Source organism: Salvia splendens, chromosome 17, assembly GCF_004379255.2.
Source record: "Salvia splendens isolate huo1 chromosome 17, SspV2, whole genome shotgun sequence".
Lineage (NCBI taxonomy): Eukaryota > Viridiplantae > Streptophyta > Magnoliopsida > Lamiales > Lamiaceae > Salvia > Salvia splendens.
In genome coordinates this window covers 26453329-26470853 of record NC_056048.1, presented here as the reverse complement: position 1 = coordinate 26470853, position 17525 = coordinate 26453329, and the positions used below count along the sequence as shown (strand labels likewise).

General features: G+C 36.6%; 2 protein-coding genes and 1 long non-coding RNA gene across 4 annotated transcripts; 1 reads left to right on the top strand and 2 right to left on the bottom strand.

The window, feature by feature from the left end:
- Positions 1 to 1966: 1966 nt before the first annotated feature.
- Positions 1967 to 4276, top strand: LOC121774648. Its single transcript, XR_006044967.1, has 2 exons — positions 1967 to 3400; positions 3763 to 4276. It is a non-coding gene; the product is annotated as an uncharacterized LOC121774648 (long non-coding RNA).
- Positions 4277 to 6264: 1988 nt separating this feature from the next.
- Positions 6265 to 10198, bottom strand: LOC121774647 (scarecrow-like protein 14). 2 transcript variants are annotated; one of them, XM_042171501.1, is made up of 3 exons: positions 10062 to 10198; positions 6655 to 9086; positions 6265 to 6575 (listed from the first exon to the last, which is right to left on the bottom strand). In XM_042171501.1, exon 2 carries the CDS (start codon positions 8984 to 8986, stop codon positions 6755 to 6757), a length of 2232 nt encoding a protein of 743 aa, XP_042027435.1. In that variant the 5' UTR covers positions 8987 to 9086; positions 10062 to 10198; the 3' UTR covers positions 6265 to 6575; positions 6655 to 6754. The 2 variants fall into 2 exon arrangements, with proteins under 2 accessions (XP_042027435.1, XP_042027436.1); XM_042171502.1 differs by lacking the exon at positions 10062 to 10198 and having other exon boundaries at positions 6655 to 10036.
- A 2554-nt stretch (positions 10199 to 12752) lies between these two features.
- LOC121775381 (telomere repeat-binding protein 3-like) lies at positions 12753 to 17428 on the bottom strand. The gene is made up of 10 exons (XM_042172462.1): positions 17020 to 17428; positions 16039 to 16179; positions 15112 to 15952; positions 14847 to 15008; positions 14707 to 14754; positions 14527 to 14606; positions 14120 to 14358; positions 13634 to 13960; positions 13450 to 13513; positions 12753 to 13146 (listed from the first exon to the last, which is right to left on the bottom strand). The coding sequence occupies exons 2-10, from the start codon at positions 16117 to 16119 to the stop codon at positions 12952 to 12954; spliced, it is 2037 nt and encodes a 678-aa protein (XP_042028396.1). The 5' UTR covers positions 16120 to 16179; positions 17020 to 17428; the 3' UTR covers positions 12753 to 12951.
- Between the last annotated feature and the right edge of the window lie 97 nt (positions 17429 to 17525).

Genomic DNA, 17525 nt, shown 5'->3' with positions numbered 1-17525 from the left:
AAACAACCTCCAATTTCAAACTTTGGTTTACCGCTAAGGGATTTTTAACAACAGCCAGCTGGTAAGAAATTTTTAACCACACCCGGATGGACAGGTGGCACAAGATTTTTAACAACAACCGGTAGCTAGACGGAACTGTTTTATCGACGGCATCGGAAGTTGAGGAATGGTGGTTGGGGTCATTTCTTGCTCCAGGTGTAGAATGGTATAGTGTGTGTAGAATGATATTGCGTGTGTAGAATTGGAGAATGCGTAGTATGGGAATACTTCTATTTATAATGTGATGTAAGCGAGTACCATTTAATGTCATATTTAATTTAATTTAATTTAATTTAATTTAATTTAATTTAATTTAATTTAATTTAATTTAATTTAATTTAATTTAATTTAATTTAATTTAATTTAATTTAATTTAATGTTATGGAAGGCAAACCATCCAAACCAATACCATTTACCTACATAAACGAGATGACACAATTGGTCACTAGATTTATTAAAAGGTAATAAAAGCATTGCACTAAATAAAGGAGAATGTTCCCGTGACTTTCGATATTGTGACGTTCAATGTCGATTTCATTTTTTTATTCAAAGAACTGCACTATTTTCGATATTTGGCCGTTCCCTATTTTCTAGACTTTTTAAATTCAATCTTATTGTATCATTCCAATAATCTACTTTTATGTTATAATTATAATATACTTATATAATTTATATCTTTATTATTTATTTTCATATAAATATTAATATATACTCCCTCCGTCCCATTAAATATGCAACATTTGAGAATCAGCACGGATTTTTATGTAGTGTTATTTTGTGAGTTAATGAAGATAGAGTAAAGTAAGATAGATGAAAAAGTAGAGATAGAAATGTTTCCATTTTAGGAAACGTTTCATTTTTAATGGGATAAACTAAAAAGGAAAATGTTTCATTTCTAATGGACAGATGGAGTATTTATTAGTGGTCAATAAATCTACTTTTATGTATGATAATAATCTACTCCCTCGATCCCATTGAAGATGACTCATTTTCCCTTTTGTTTGTCCCCACTAAGATGACTCATTACTTAAAATGAAAATACATTTATCTCTACTTTATTTTATCTCTACTTTATTTTATATCTCTTACTTTACGTTATACTCCCTCCATCCCATAATAGATGTCATAGTTGAAGAATGACACGAGATTTTAGGAGATGTTATTTTGTGTGTTAGGGGTAGAGAGAAAATAGTATATTTATATTAATGTGAGAAAGAATTTTTTCTAAAAATAGAAATGTGATGTCTTTTTTGGGACAAACTAAAAAGAAAAGTGTGACATCTATACAGGACGAAGGAAGTATTTGCATATCATATTGTAGTTTTATTAGTATAAAATATATTGTCCTATTCCTTATATCCCTCGTATATCATTGATTTACGTTCACACAGAATGAAAACATGACATATTATTACATTGTTTAACGTATTACTCCATCTATCCATTAATAATAAAAATCTAATTTTACTATTTTTATTCGTCCCACCAAACTTTTGGTAAGAAAACACAAAAGTATGCAATCTTGGTCTGATTCAAGTTTTAAGACATAGCTGGTAAATAAGAGAGTAGAAAAAAATATAATAAAAGTATTACTAGTGGGGAATGAAATGTTTCAAAATAAGAAAGTGCATGCTCTTTAAAAACGGACGGACTAAAAAAGATATAATGCATATTCTTGTAGGACATATGGAGTATGATGAAATCTATATTACTTAAAAGTGGCAGTTGGATGAAGTTACTTTTATACCCTTTTTAGAGAAAAAGTTATTTATTGGTTGAAATTAATTAATTGATAAGTACATGTCTGAAAATAAAAAAGGAAAAGTCATGAAAAATGAGAAAAGATGCAAAGCTTCCCAAACACTCTAGTACAAATGGATTGCTACAAGACTTTTCAAAGAAGCATGGATTGCTAACACTTCTCAAAGAAGCTTTAAAATACTTATAAATAAGTGTACAATTAATTCAGACTATGTTTATGATTTCATTTAAACTAATGTACACTAATTTTATGATTGCAATGCTTATCTCATGGAGGCGAATCTTCCCGAAATCCGGCGACCACTCCAGAAACTTTCCAGAGACGCCGGCGTGGCGGCAGATGGCAACACGGGTGAGGACGGTGGCTGGACGGCAACAACGAGAGAGATGCCGGAGACGAAGAGAAGCGGCAGCGCGGCGGGTGAGGAAGGCAAGACAGACGGGACGAGCGGCGAGACTATGTGGAAGGAGCGCCGACGAGGGAGAAGGAACGATGCTCTAGCCGGGGAGATTGATTTCCGCCGATTAGGTGGGGGGAGAGAGGTGAGAGAGGGATGGAGGCGTGAGGCGTTGCATTGTACGGTTTGGATATTAATTTGTGTATTATATGGATTTTATTTTATGCATTTAGTGGGCTTTTAGTGTATTGGATTTTGGAGTATACTTTTGGTTTTAAATAATGGTAGTAAAAATCATGTAATTGATATTTTTAATTAAATAGAGTTTTAATTTGGATATTGGATTTTATTATTATGTTTTAAGCTAAATTTTAATTTAGACTTCTAATTTATTGAAAATTGTATATATTTTTAAAATTAAATTTATTTTTATTATGTACTTAAATTATATAATTAGAATTGAGTTGACTTTCATTTACTCATATTTCTATGTTTTAGACTTCTCAAAAAATTGAATATGTATATATATCATATACTCCGTTTTATATTCAAATTTTGCTAAATCAAATAATAATAATAATAAAATACCAAATAATAATTATAAAAAGTGAGACTAAACTATTGCCAATATCAAATAAAGAACAACAACATATTTTCAATACGAATTAGGTCATACATTTTGTGCTACTTCAACTCAAGAGGGAAACTAAAATTTTCAAGTCTATTTTACTTTTTCTTAGTTTATTTTTTCATGTTTATGTATATTTTCATGTACTCCAAAATTTAAATTTGGTATAAATGAGTCAAATTTGTTTGCTCATGTTCCCCTATTTCTTTAGGAGGTGTTTGGTTTGGCAAATAAGAGTATTAAATGTCCAAAACTAACATTTTCTCATGTTTGGTTTGATGAATACCATTTCAATATGGCCTCCATTAATGAGTCCGGCCCGCCTCATTTTTGCCCATTTCATTAGTTAGGGTATCTTCCAAATTTTGGCAAAAACGTTTTCTACCTCAAGAGTGTTAACTTCATTGGAAAACTGAAATGACCCATTTGTCCTCATCTTCTTCAATCACGTAACATTTCACCTCCTTTTCTGTACATTTTTTTACCGCTGCCTGCTCTCGTCTTCTCTCCGCGGAATCATCAATTGGTATCGGCTTCTTCTGGGACTTCGAGTTAAATACCCACGACGACCAAGGTAAGCTTCCACCTGCGTATTTGAATGTTAATTTCGTGAGTGAAGCCCACAAATTTATCTTGTGGGTTTCGATTAAACAGTTTCAGATTTGTAGCCCACAAAAACAAGTTGTGCTTCTTGTGTGCTTAATCTGTTTTAGCAGCTTGTTCTAGTTAACTCATTTGGTCTATTTGCATTCTATTCGTAGTTATTCATATTCCTGATGTGTGTCTTGATTGGAGTTTTATTGCTCTACAAATCAAGAAACTAAACATTGGATTCTCAAAGAAATATAAGTGAATAACTGGTTCAAATAACTGTTCTTGTGTGTCAATATTTTGAAGTGGTAGTTCTAACTGTCTACGCATATCTGTTCTTCGTAGATGGATTCGCCTGCAAAAAAGGACAAGACCATTGTGCAGATGTTAGAAGAGATAATGAGAAATTATTATATCACCCGTCTTTGTATCATTTTTCTGATCTACACTAAGCTGTCACCAGAGTGTCGAGCCTCCTGTTTGTGTCGTCGTGCACTTTCTCCAGCATGTGGACCAGGCCTTCAATGCTCATCTCAATCTTCCTCTTTTTTCCTCCATTGCTAGATGTGGCCTTGGTGGGATTGCTGTGCCCAGTACTATGGGAAAATTAGAGTTTAAAAATTGGCCAAGAACAGACTTACCGTGAAGAGAGGTTAACCAGCAAATCGAAGTTCTCGGGTTCTCCGGCAAATTGAAGTGAAATCGATACTCAAGCCTGGAAAGAGGCGAAATCTTGATGAAGAGGTCGCGAGGAGGCTGTGAATTTTGGCGGTTCCTTAATGATTTATTGCTAGGGTTAGACGAGGAAAATATTGGAAATAAGAAAAATATATGAGGATATTTCTGGTATTTCAAGCTATTCTTAAGTGCTTAAAATCCAAACCAAACATTTGAATTTAAACTATAGAAACCATAAAGGACAAACCAAACAATGGAAATATTTCTCTCCTACCATGAAAAGGGAATTACTAACAAGAGCAATTCCTTTTCTTGAGAAACCATAAAGGACAAATCAAACTAGCCCTTAAAAGATAGTAGGCAATGGTATGTTAGAGTCACGAGTCCACCAATGATTAAAGGTTTTAGTCTATAATGATGGGGCTGGTGATACTTGTGATGAAAATAAAATATTTAAAAAGTTTGATAAAGAAAATATCTTAAATTTGCAATATGGAAAAGAAAATATATAAGAAGTTTGATAATACATTGTCTCTCAGCCTCACTCCCTAACTGCATTGCTGTTGCTAGTTAAGTAGTTTTAGTTACTTGTTTGTTAAGAGGATGGCTGATGTATGAGTTGGTGGTGTGTTGAAGCTTATGCTGGGGAAGATGAGTTTGCACCCGCCGTATAATATGGTGATACACAGTGCTCCTCTTCGAACAGAGTCGACTCATCATCTAACGGTGGTGGGAGGATTCGAGCTCGGAACTGGATGCTGCCGGAGGGATGCTGCAAAGGTGTTGAGGGAAGTACGAGTTCAGGATTAGAGGCTTGTAGTGTGCATGAATTCAATTCTTGATGTACTATATCATTTGATTCGGTTAGGACATGTATACCTTAGATGAGTTTTTTCACTTTTAATGAAGGAAGATGGTTGATATTTCATGGCAACTATTAGATCTCCTAATCTAATGGCTAATCTTATGTTCTTTAACTTTATATTGAAAATATATTCACAACTCTAAATAGAGGTAAAACTGAAACAGTTAAGTTTGGCTCTAGTGTAAAAGGTCATGCGGTAAGAAAGAGAGGTGGTGGTTTTAAAATGTCGAGATTATAATTTATCAAATCACAATATGGAGATTGGAAGGGAGGGATATTGTTCGTAGTAAATTTCGAACATGCAATCAAATTTATGAACGAAGTTGCTTCCATTGTAAGTGGATTATTGTTCCGTTCATATATAAAGTCGCATCTTGATTTTAAAATACACCGATTATGATCGGTGTTGAACTAATTTCTAGCGTTGAATCGCCGAACGTCGTTTCACTTGATCTTATAACATTGTTAGATAACACACAATTCAATTTTAGTATTTTTTTACTTTATTTTATTTTTAGTTCATTTTTTAAATCGTTTTACTTTATTTTAAAAATAGGGATGTAAAATGATCTTAAAATGAACTTTAGTCTTTATGTAATATTGATGAATTTCTTGTTGGTTCAATGGCAAGGTATGCATGTTCTAACCGAATCAAATGTAATATGAAAATTCCATGATAAAAAAAAAATCATGAAAATTTCCAGCATCTCTTTGCTCAAATTTATTGTCTTTTTAATGATATAAAAATATGAGATTTTCGGAGAGTTAAACGTCTAAACTATTCCTCCTGCCATATTTCACACATATTTCCTCCGTCGTCAAAATTTAAACTAGTTTTACTATTTTGGGTCATCTTCCAAAATTAGATCAATATAGAAAATTTAAACTAGTTTTACTATTTTGGGTCATCTTCCAAAATTAGATCAATATAGAAAGTTTTTAACTTATTATACTTCATCACTAGTAATGTGAACCTCATGCACTAACAATACTTCCGCTATACTAATAATGTGGACCTCATGCACTAACAATAGATATTTAAATAGCTATTTTATCGATATAATACTAAAATGTTAAATCTACCAATAAATACACACCGCCCACTAAGATTTCATTACAACTAGAGAATTTAAAATAATTGCGCCTGAAAGTTGCTCTCATATTGCTTGAATAATGCCAAACTATACAATATGCACCATTTTTTCTTAAATAATTTTAAATTTCGAAAACAAAAACAACTATATATAATAAGCTCATGGATCATAGATTATGCAGAGAACTAATACGTAAATATGATGGAATGATGAGACAAGAAAGTGTAATTTTATGGTTATTCAGTAAGCCAAGACACATACTCCTATATTGTTGTGTAATGTGCAGGCGAATCAAAACGCCGTCGTTTCCATTTAACATAAGAGCCATTTTGACTGCAATTATGCACACTTCGCTATAAAGCCTAAACCAAAAACCTTGATCTATGTCATTTTCTCTACATGAAGAAAGGTTACATTACCTACCAATACTCGAAGCTCACGTTCCGTTTTCGCACCACTCTGTCGGTTCTCCACCCGAGCTTCGGATAGGAGAAGACGTAAAGGCGTTATCAACAGATCATCTGAAGAAGCATTGACAAATTGTTAACATAACAACTCTATAAAATGTTGAGTTTATAAATTTGTATAGATGATTGATACCTTGCTTCTAACTAGTCGATGTTCGACATTTGACACGGAAAGCCTGCACGAACAGCAACCAGTCAGTCGTCTGGCCTTCTCTAGTCATGAACCGAGCAGCTCAATAAGCAGGCCTCCAAGAAGAGAGCGCGTATATGATGCGCCCTTTCCACCCTTGCAACATCCACTGGCCGTCTTGATCGATCACAAAATCCTTGTGGTATGACAACTTGACTCTATTTTTAGCCATTTTCACGATCTCCTTGTCGAGAGGAAGCTGCACGAATCCAGCTCTCATGTTCCGGACCTGCCATTGCTTGTAAGTCTCTGGTCTCTCGATCCTTTCGGCTCCTTCGCAAGAAATTACGTTCACGGCCTCTTGCCCAAACACTGTTCTCTCAAGAAGCATCCTCTCATGAATCTCTCGGGGAATAATGGTGTCGAGCATGTCAAAAATCGAGGAGTAGTGAAACATCGCCTCCCGGAATCTTGTAATGAAAAAGGGAGCGTTGTACGAGCCATTCACAACCCCCTGGACGAAGACGGCAGGATTCATCTTCTTGATAAGGCTTAGAACGATATTTCTCGGGCTATTCACTACGACAGTCTCATCGAGAAGGTTCCTGAATCGAAATAAACAGCTCACCACGAGCAACTCGTCTTTCTCTATCTTAAGATCTTCGAGTCTAATCGTTTCCCACTTCTGAGCAATCGCATTGAATTCAAACGGTACTCCAAAAGTCTCGGCATAGCCAGCCAAACGCCTCCCAGCCTCTTCAACCCTTGCTGCTGGCCGGAAACCCGGACACGGAAAGTCAATTCCAGTAATACGAAGCTTTGGGGGCCCACCGGGTCTATTACTCAGCCGTTGCATAAAGCTAGGCCATTGGAAACCATAGAAAATGCCAAAATCGACAATGTGGATCCTCGTGGCTTTCTCAGAAACATTCATGATGGTTTTATTAGCAAAGAAATTAGATATCTTCCTAAACGGACACGTTGCTATCAATATATGGTAGGCTCTCAGGATGTCAGAAGCCGAGGTAGGCAATGCATTAACACAAGCATATACAGGATCTCCGTATCCAGCCATACGTGCCTCAAGACCATCAGCAAAGTAACAAGCGAGTCTCTGCATCCCGTCCCCCGTTCGAGTAGAATGCTGTCGAATCTGCTTCAGGAACTCATTTGCTGTCCTACGGTCATCAGCTGCAACGGCTTGTGCACAAAGGCTCAATAAGGTTCTCAAATCGACCACACTTCGCCTTCCTCCTTTTTTCTTACCCTGGATTTTCCCACCGTTGACTCCCTCCGGTTGATCCTCCTGAGGAGTGCTTTTAGTTACTTCACTCAATTCTTTGCGCAGGGCGGATTCATTTTTTCCGCCACTGCACAGAAGAACGAGATCGAACATGTCATCGCTCAAAGTGGTGTCGGAATAAATGGCCGACTGCTTGCTGCTCCTTTCCTCTTGTAATCCTGATGTCTCACGATAAGGATTTTTCTTCCCCCTTGGTATATCGAGGGTCTCCTCATCAGATCTCTGTTCCAACTTAACAGCCACGCTGGTGGAGCCTACCTTCTTCGCCCTTTCCCTCGACTCATCATTTCTCACACCCGTAATCAGGTTGCTGCCACAAGGAAGAAATCTACTTGCTTCTTCAGCTCCCTTCATGAATTGCATAGCCGACTCTTGATTGCTGAACACATCTGCGTTTTTAAGAATGCTAACGGGCGAATCAACCGGCCCATCAGCAAAGGTACCATTGCTAGAAGATGAACTGTATGATGACTGACAAGTCGAGAGAACATCGACAGTAATATGATGTCCGTTATATCCATTGAAGTCGGGATCATAAAACCAATCAGGAGAAAACACCTCCACGTCACTAGGGTCATAAACATTACTTCTTGATTCTTCAAGAAACTTCTCGTCAGGGCTTTCGACACCCTGGTCCAAATTGGGCACCGGATGATTATCACTCGAAGCAGGACGCTGCTCTGCAAGAGCCTCGTGGAATGACTTCTCTGCAGCTTGAAGAGCTGCAGACTCTTGAAACATACAGGTTTTATCTTCCACGTCCTCTTCCATGAGGATGTGGTTTATGAACTTGAGCACACCATCATTGAAATCAAAATCCTCGGGAGAGTCATCCTCCCGTGATTGAACCCCGGTGTCAAAACTAAATTGGCTAGAGGTATGCCTAGAGTTATCAGCTATATTCCCATTGAAGAACCTATCACTAATCCTCAGATCACTGATCACATTAGCGTTAGGAAACACGTGAAGGGCTTCGTTGTTTGATCTCATTCTTGAAACTGGTCCACTAATAGCTCTGAAGTTCTTATCCATAGCATATAGTCCCAACAACAAATTCAAGATTAAATCAACTACAAAAGTAGAATCCTTCAACAAGTATTACAACATCACCCCTTTTTCCCCTTACCACTGCCTGTAACAAAAAAGTCAAGAAATTTTCAAGATTACAAACTTCACATCATCAGAGTTCAACCCAGAAAAAGAAAGACCCTCAAACGGGATCAACCCACCGATAAAAATTAAGTCTTGGATTCAACTAAAATCAAATTAATTGAAGTCTTGTCATTTAAGGCTAAAATTGAAATCTCTATTTCATTCTTGAAACTGGTCCACTAATACTGCTGAAGTTCTTATCCATGGCTATAGTCCCAACAACAAATTCAAGATGAAAATAAACTAATAAAGTAGAATCCTCCAAAATAAAATCAGTCTCCTTCAACATAAATTACATCACCCCTTTTCCTCTTACCACTGCCTGTAACAAAAGGTCAGGAAATTTCCAGGACCACAAACTTCACATAATCAAAGATCAACCTTCCAGTAAAAATGAAGTCTTGAACTCAGCAAAATCAAATAAATTGAAGTCTATTCATTTAAGGTTAAAAGTTAAAATAATAAATCTTGATTTCTTTCTTGAAACAGGTCCACTGATATTGCTGAAGTTCTTATCCATGTCTATAGTCCCAACAACAAATTCAAGATGAAAATAGACTACAAAAGTATAATCATCCAATATAAAATCACAGTCTCCTTCAGCATATATATTACAACATCACCCCTTTTCCTCTTACCACTGCCTATTACAAAAGGTCAAGAAATTTCCAAGACTACAAACTTCACACAATCAAAGATCAACCTTTCAACAAAAATCAAGCCTTGAATTCAACTGAATCAAACTAAAACTGAAGACTTGTCATTTAAGGTAAAAATGAAATCTTGATTTTGAGTATTACTAGAGAAAACCTAGGGAATACAACCAGAAAATCAAAATCTTTAAAGCTGAAAAGGACCTACTTGACATTTAAATACAAGCACAGATATATACAGACATGATCTTGTTGGAAATAACTAAGCTGAAGAAGTAATAACTACAAAAGTCAAGACATACCTTCCAAGAACAGGGAGAGGGAGAGAGAGACAGATTATGGTTTATGAGAGAGAAAAGGGATTTGGTTGAAATGTAGACAATGGGTCTGCTCCTTTTTGACATATTCTAATGCAATAAAGTGTGGAAAGGACGCTGAGGATAAAGCAGTCCACTCACTTTTATACGAGGGATTGATTATTCTATAATTTAAAAGGGCTGCAATTTATTGATTTTATGGAGTGAATAAAATGTCCCACCTAATGTTGTGAGGAAATATCTAGAAATAAAAATAGATCACTTTTCACAATGATGGAGTGTTATATTACTATATTTATATTTATTTATTAATTATTTGTTTGTCTGTTTGTCATTGGTTCTTAATGCTTAAATAATCTTCTATTTTTCGTTATTTTTTTTCTGAGAAAAGAATGAGCGTGGGAGACTGAATAATATGAATCTTATTATTATTTTTGTGTGAATGGGGTACGATTTCTATTTATATATTTCTAGTGTCTCCTAGAAAGCTTTTTTATTGTAAAAGAGTACTCCATTAATTTCCTTTTTATTGGAAGTTTGGTAATCCAATTTTTGGTTTTCGCTCTCCGTTTAGTTGTCACACTTGAAAATTAATAATAGGAGTACTAGATTTTAGCGTGTTAAATAGAAAAAAAATAATACTAGTAATATAGAAAGAGAATGAATTCCAGTTTTCACATTTTCGCTTTGCTAACAATCAAAATTAGTGTCTTCTAGCAAAGACAACGAGGTCCAATTTTAATTTGCTACACGACACATTTCACCCTCTTTTCATTGGTCAATATAAATTCTCTAGCCAAAAAAATTGAGTATAAATTTATCAGAATATCAATCAAGACTCAAACGTAAATTTTGCATACGTTGATTATGGGGAAAATTGTGCCAATTCGCAATGACATATTCAAGAAATGAAACTCGTGGAGTTAGATACATTAAAAAAAGATAATTGCAAATGTCTATGATGGTCATTATTAATAATGGATTACAGACAGACACATAAATGAACCTCAATCCTGAAACATTAGGACGAAGCCAACAAACTGTGACATGGGTGATTGCTCCAAATGTGAATTTTAAAAAAAATTCTAGCCTTCATGTGTTAATCTCAAATTTTCATATACGTCAGTTTAGTAAATACCTATCAATATTATATGCCAAAACTATTGTGCATTCTTATAAACCATTAGTAAAGTCAAGATTAATAAGAAATTTGGCTAAATGATATCATCATTTGGACAAATATTATTAAATACTTTGGTCAATAAACTTTTTATGGTTGGAGATAAAGAGATATTCATCACTAATTCGCCGTCCATATTAAATAGGATGAATACCACTAAGATACATACAATGCTCGAGTAATTTCTTTTCTAGATCTCTAAAATATCTTTCTGAGAATTTTTAAAGACTAAAGGCTTATTTTGGTCCTTAACCTATAGCGATTTTATGATTTTGGTCCAAAACATTATCTTTTGAATTATTCGGCTCCTCACAAATAAAAACGGGTCACATTTGGTCCATTTTGGATGGTTCCGTCAAAAATTTAACGGTCAACGAATTTTAACTTAATTTTGACCGGATTAAGTTAATAAATATATTTTATTAATGTCTAATATCTAATTAACCCAAAGCTAAGTGATTGTAATCCATGGAGACCTCTTGCAGAGAGGTCATACCGTCGAAGAAGTCAGGAGGGACTGAGGTGAACTTGTTGTTGTTGACGGAGAGCGTTTTCAGCGAGTTCAACCCGGCGAGACTCGGGAGGGCGCCGGAGAGCTGGTTGTCTTGGACCTCCAAAGTTTGGAGAGATGTGAGCTTTCCGAGGGAGGGAAGCAGCGAGCCCTAGAGGTTTTGTTTTGGACCTCCAAAGTTTGGTTCTGCTCTCAATTTCATTTCCTCAACACCATTGTCGTCTAGATCAAGAACCTCTCTCCAACACTTTTACACTCTAGCATTCAACATCATCTTTCCCCTTTACCCCCTCCGCCATACCTGCCGACGCTGACCTCGCCCTCACAGCCGCCACCTCTGACGCCGACTTCTTCCCTAGTCTCCAACAAACCCAAGCCGTCGCCGCAATTCGTTCCACAAATGCGGCCACCACGTCAAATTCGTCTGCTCCGCGACGACGAGAATGTAGGCGATGAGGTTGTTGGGGCGGGCTGCATACTCGGCAGTGGAAAAGGTGTTGAGCCAGCACCGCGTTTGCTTTTGCGGCTCGCGGATCTCTGCCACCCACTTCCCCAATCTTGCTTTCGGACGTCACTGTGGATTGGGGCCTTTTTTGGGGATGGAGGGGATGAGATGATGGATGAACAAAGACAATATGTTTAGGACCAAATAAGTAGAATACATTATTGTGTTAAAATTGTTAATCCAGTCATAATTAAGTTAAAATTCGTTGTCCGTCAAATTTTTGACGGAATCGTCCAAAATGGACCAAATGTGACCCGCTTTTATTTGTGAGGGACCGAATAATTCAAAAGATAATGTTTTGGACCAAAATCATAAAATCGCAATATGTTAAGGACCAAAATGGGTCTTTAGTAATTTTTAAATGGTAGCAAGAAATTGTGGTTATCCGTTGTTCTATAGTGGAAAAGCATAACTTTTGACACTAATGATTTGTTTAATCAAACTATTAAGAGACAAAATAGGCTACAAGGACTACATTGATTAATGTTAACCCATTTTATTACAAGAATTATTTACAAAAATACCGGTCTAATGACTAGTCAGAGTCAGTGAAATACTGGACAACAAATCAATGTGAGAATACATAATGAAACAAACTGAATACAACACATTTTTACAACTTCATTGTTACAACAGAATCCTAAAATAACAACATTTTACAATCAACAATTTCGATCCTTCAAGCTCCAAGGATCCCCTCGCGAGAATCGACATTCAAAGGGTCTGCTGGGTGCTTACCGTGTTGTCTCGACTGATGCTGCGACCAATAAGAGTGCGCAGATAAAACACGGTCCAGCAACTCGTGTGGCACGGGCTCTCCCCGTCTCTGCTGAGGGGAAATGCTGGCTGTATGGACCAGTGTCTTCCATTTATCCTGTAATAACCAAACATGGGAAGAATATGTAATTATTGCATTTGCTTAATTAAAGTAGTACAGAATATCCCATGTGAAAGATTGTGCATAAGATTCAGTAGCAATATTATATGCCTAAACCATGTGAGGTACAGAATAATATTTAATGAAAATCATCGTAACTTCATAAAAAAAGATATCTTGGTAGGTACCAAAAAAATAAAATAAATCAAAAATCCTAGAAGCCAAAAAAAGCAAGCTATCATGATGGAAGGCAACATCCAATGGTATTGAATAGTATGTGTGATAAGATGGATTTTGCACCTTTAAGTCGACATATGTTCTATGATCAGCATCCTCGAAAGCACGCATTTTAACATCCCGCCACCTGCAGACAAATAGGTATTGAAGAGTGTTACTGGACAGATGTTGAAGGACAATGTCTGTTAGCAGAACCACACAAATAATCTCGACTATCTGTGTTTTCTACGAATCAAAGATCCTTTACCTTCCAGTTCCCAGCGTTTCAACAGCTTCAACTAGTGCTTCCACTTCTGTCACAGAGAATGGTCTCCTAGTTCTACGCTGTGACATCTCACTGCGTTTATGTTTCAAATTTGCAGGGATTGCAGCAAGGGGCTCCACATTCATTGGAGGGGCAGGGGCTGGTATCAATGCCTTGGAGTTGATAACGGCTCCATCTGTTAGCTTATTATCAGGGGTCGTTGGAGACAATATATATTCATTGTTGTCCACATTGTCTGACTTTGTAACAAGCGGAGGGTCCAACGAGGCGTTTGACACCCCTGAATGGGTCATTGGGGATATAGGAGACCTGAAAATTACAGAAAAAACACTCCAACGCCTCATTTTCCATCTGAAAGATTATTTCCTTGGTATGTGCATTTTAAACAATCAAGAGACCACAACACTCAAGACTCCCCCCCCCTGCGGAAGGCGGGAACAACACAAAAAATAAAATATATAGCGATACCTAGGCGAGGGTCGGTCTGCACATGGAAATAACACAGTAGGTTTCTTAGGAGTCTCGGATGGGGAAACATGTGTGAAACTCGGTTCTAATATAAAACCCAGGTTATCAGGGTTGGCACACTGAGAAATACCAGCTTGCTGCAAAGTCCTTTGGTCATCTCTGACCTTCTTCCCTTGATAAATTACCCCAACTCTTATTCCACCTCCAAGTATAGCCGCAACTGCATCCACAACAGTCCTCTGAAATGTAGATAAGCACATATGTTAACTACATTCACCATAAGCACAACCACTGGTTATTTAATGCCTTAAATCATTGAAATAAGGATAAGGGGAAACGAGTTTTCTGATCCACGTGCATGGGTATAACACATCTCATCAAAAAAAGACCAGGATAAGAACACGAACCTTCAGAGAACCAACAGTTGCAGTTTCAGGGACATCAATGTACAGCTCTGGTACCTTGAAGGACTTAATGCTAAACGTCACTGAAGGAAAACATAAAAAATGTCTGAGAAAGTTTTGCAGAAAATAATATTATAGAACTAAAAGTTCAGCATAGTTAACATTAAAGGGAAAAAAATGTACCATTAGGATCCTTTGCTTTTGCGTGACCTTTAATTGAAGCTCCACTAGCTGCATAAATACAACATCACTCAGAAATCTGGCTCGATAGAAAATATCAAATTACGAACACTTAAGCCGAAATATTAATTTCTCACGCATACCCTTCTCAGGCAAATTGAAGATGCTATCACTGCTCTGCTCCTGATCAATTGCAACACTAAAGCTGCGATCAGACAATTTCCTTTTCTTAAGAGGTGCTTGTTCACACCTTTCTCGTGCATGCATGCTCTTTCTATACCGGTAAAATGTCTTCATTCCTTCACCTGCAAACAAAAAAACAAATTACCATGGATATCATGCATTAATTAACTCCAAATTATGTTGTTTTCACCATCAAGTGTGTATAATCATGCTGGTTTTACTTACTGGTGCTATAAAGTTCGTAATCCATCAGCTTGGGAGTTGCTCTCCAGTATTTGGACGTCATCATCTTCCTCATTCTGTGACGTAAAATACTAGGCTGTGGCCTCAAGGGCCTACTCTTGGTGCTAGACTTATTGCACCTAAAAGAATTTTCGTCATCATCTCTGGTCCCTACCTTTACATTGTTGTAACACTTCTTCAACAAAGCATCAGGTTTCGAGTCTCTGTACAAGGGAAACTTGACACTACTCTCTGGGTTAGACAGAACATTAGTATTCACATATTCACCGATTGAATCATTTACAGTCGATGTGTTAGCCATTGATAAGTGACCTATCCGATTTTTGTCATCCTGTGATTGCACTTCTGATCCACTTTCTACTTTGCTGTTAAGACTCTCACCAATGAAATTGGAGCTTTCTATTTTACATGTAGCATTTTCATCCAAACTCTTCTCCTCAGAAATCCCAAGCTTTATATCACAATCGAGTTTCTGTTGGAAATCAGAACTTACATGTACAGCAGTCTGTTCAACAACCTGATCATTTTCTGCTTGCGGAATACCCTTATTGAAGAGATTACGATCCTCAACAGAAACTTTTGGAACAAATGCACTCTCAGCACAACTTCCATGGTCAAAGCTTTCCGATTTCAGAGCTTTATCGTCTCTAGGCTGCCGTTTCTCATTTCTGTCTCTGGAACTGCCGAGCTGGGACTTCGCTTCTGCTACATTACTAGAAGCAGAACTTTCACTCTCGAGTAACAACTTTCCAGCTACAGCTGCAAGCAATTCGAAGGCGCAAAGTTGGCTATCCTCTACTAATTTCTTGTGTGGGCCTCTCTTCTGAGAAGACATACAAATATGAGATTCTTGGTTACATGGTGAATTACATGGATGGCAGAAAATACATAATTCAGAAACTTGATTACCCTAATAGATCTAGGAGCTCTAGGAATAACAGGGCCCCGGTAACCGCTGAATCCATAACCCAGCCTCTTTTTCGACACCATAGCTCAGCAGCAGTGCAAATATAGAATTTCAAATGAAATGAAGCTACACTGCAATACAATCTACAGAACATCAATCAAAGATATGATTAGTGCATAGTCAGAGGAAGTGAGATACAACCAAAAGAACAACAATGATAAAAGAGAAACCAACAAATCTCTAACATTCAGAACCGCTGATAAAGGTAGATGATACAAAAACCCAGTTCAAAAACCCTTAAAAGCTGTAACATCATCTCCAAGTTAAATATCCAATGAAAACAACAAAACCACTAAAGATTGACAATATAAGGAATCCATAATCCACAGAGAAAGGACATCAGAAATTACATATGAAAGAGTTCCTGATCCAACAACAATCACACAACATTCAACCGAAAATTCTCTTTTTCGAAATAATCAAGCAAGTTTCCAGCTGAAGACTATGAGACAGGCCACAACCATCAATTGATCACTCTAATCATCATAAAAAACTCATAAAAAAACAAACAGTTTCTTAAAAAGTCAATCTAAACGAAAAAGACCAGAATTCCTATGATCCTTTTCTTCATCATCACATAATTCAGTTCACAAAGTTTCCATTGCACAAAAATGAATAAAAAATCAAAATTCAAACAGATCTTATTGTCCAATTCCATAGTCTGATCACCGATCAGACCCCTCTACCAACCAAACACGCGAAATCACATTCTTTAGTCTCAAGCAACAAAATGCAGAATCATCAAATTCCACGGATCAAATTCCTCAAACAACGAAAAATCTCACCTTTCTCCATACTTCAAATCAAAGCACCAAAAATTCAAAAATTACCATCAGATCTCCGCGTGATCAACTCAACCAAGCAAAATTCGCCACCTCAAACAACGAGAGGAAGATAAAAACAAAGCATAAATCCATAATTACCTGGAAAAAAAAGCTCTTGATCTGATCCGGCAGAGAAATCTACTTGTGCAATTTTTTTTCAATTTTCCCCATAAAAGAATCCAGAAAGAATATCGAATTTACGTCACGCAATTAAGCTACAACGGGAGATTAATTTAGATTATATACAGAGAATGAAGAAGGGGTGAAGAATTGAATTGCTTGTGGACTAGAATTGAGCTGAGAGAAAAGGGAAATAAAAAAAGAACATAGAGTTAGGATTTAATAAAACCTCTCCTCTCTGGGTTTGGGAGATGAAAGCGAAACGCAGCGATCCAACCAAACATAAACTAAGATAGCAACGAAATAAACGAATAAAAATTTATTGATTACACAAATATTACAACAACTATAATTAGTTAGATATAATAAAATTGTTCAATATTACAAGCCAAAAATAACATGGCGCAATATAGTTAGAATATTAGTATTTGATATTAATAGAGTCAGAATCTATCTATGTAATAAAATCATACTCATAAATTCAA

What these genes read in the sequence shown, in the direction of transcription:
- LOC121774647 (XM_042171501.1), bottom strand. Translation starts at nt 8,986, where the DNA reads ATGGATAAGAACTTCAGAGCTATTAGTGGACCAGTTTCAAGAATGAGA.
- LOC121775381 (XM_042172462.1), bottom strand. Translation starts at nt 16,119, where the DNA reads ATGGTGTCGAAAAAGAGGCTGGGTTATGGATTCAGCGGTTACCGGGGC. An exon ending in GAGCTCCTAGATCTATTAGG is followed by an intron (nt 15,953 to 16,038) that starts GTAATCAAGTTT and finishes ATGTCTTCTCAG; the next exon opens with AAGAGAGGCCCACACAAGAA. An exon ending in CTTCAATTTGCCTGAGAAGG is followed by an intron (nt 14,755 to 14,846) that starts GTATGCGTGAGA and finishes GTATTTATGCAG; the next exon opens with CTAGTGGAGCTTCAATTAAA.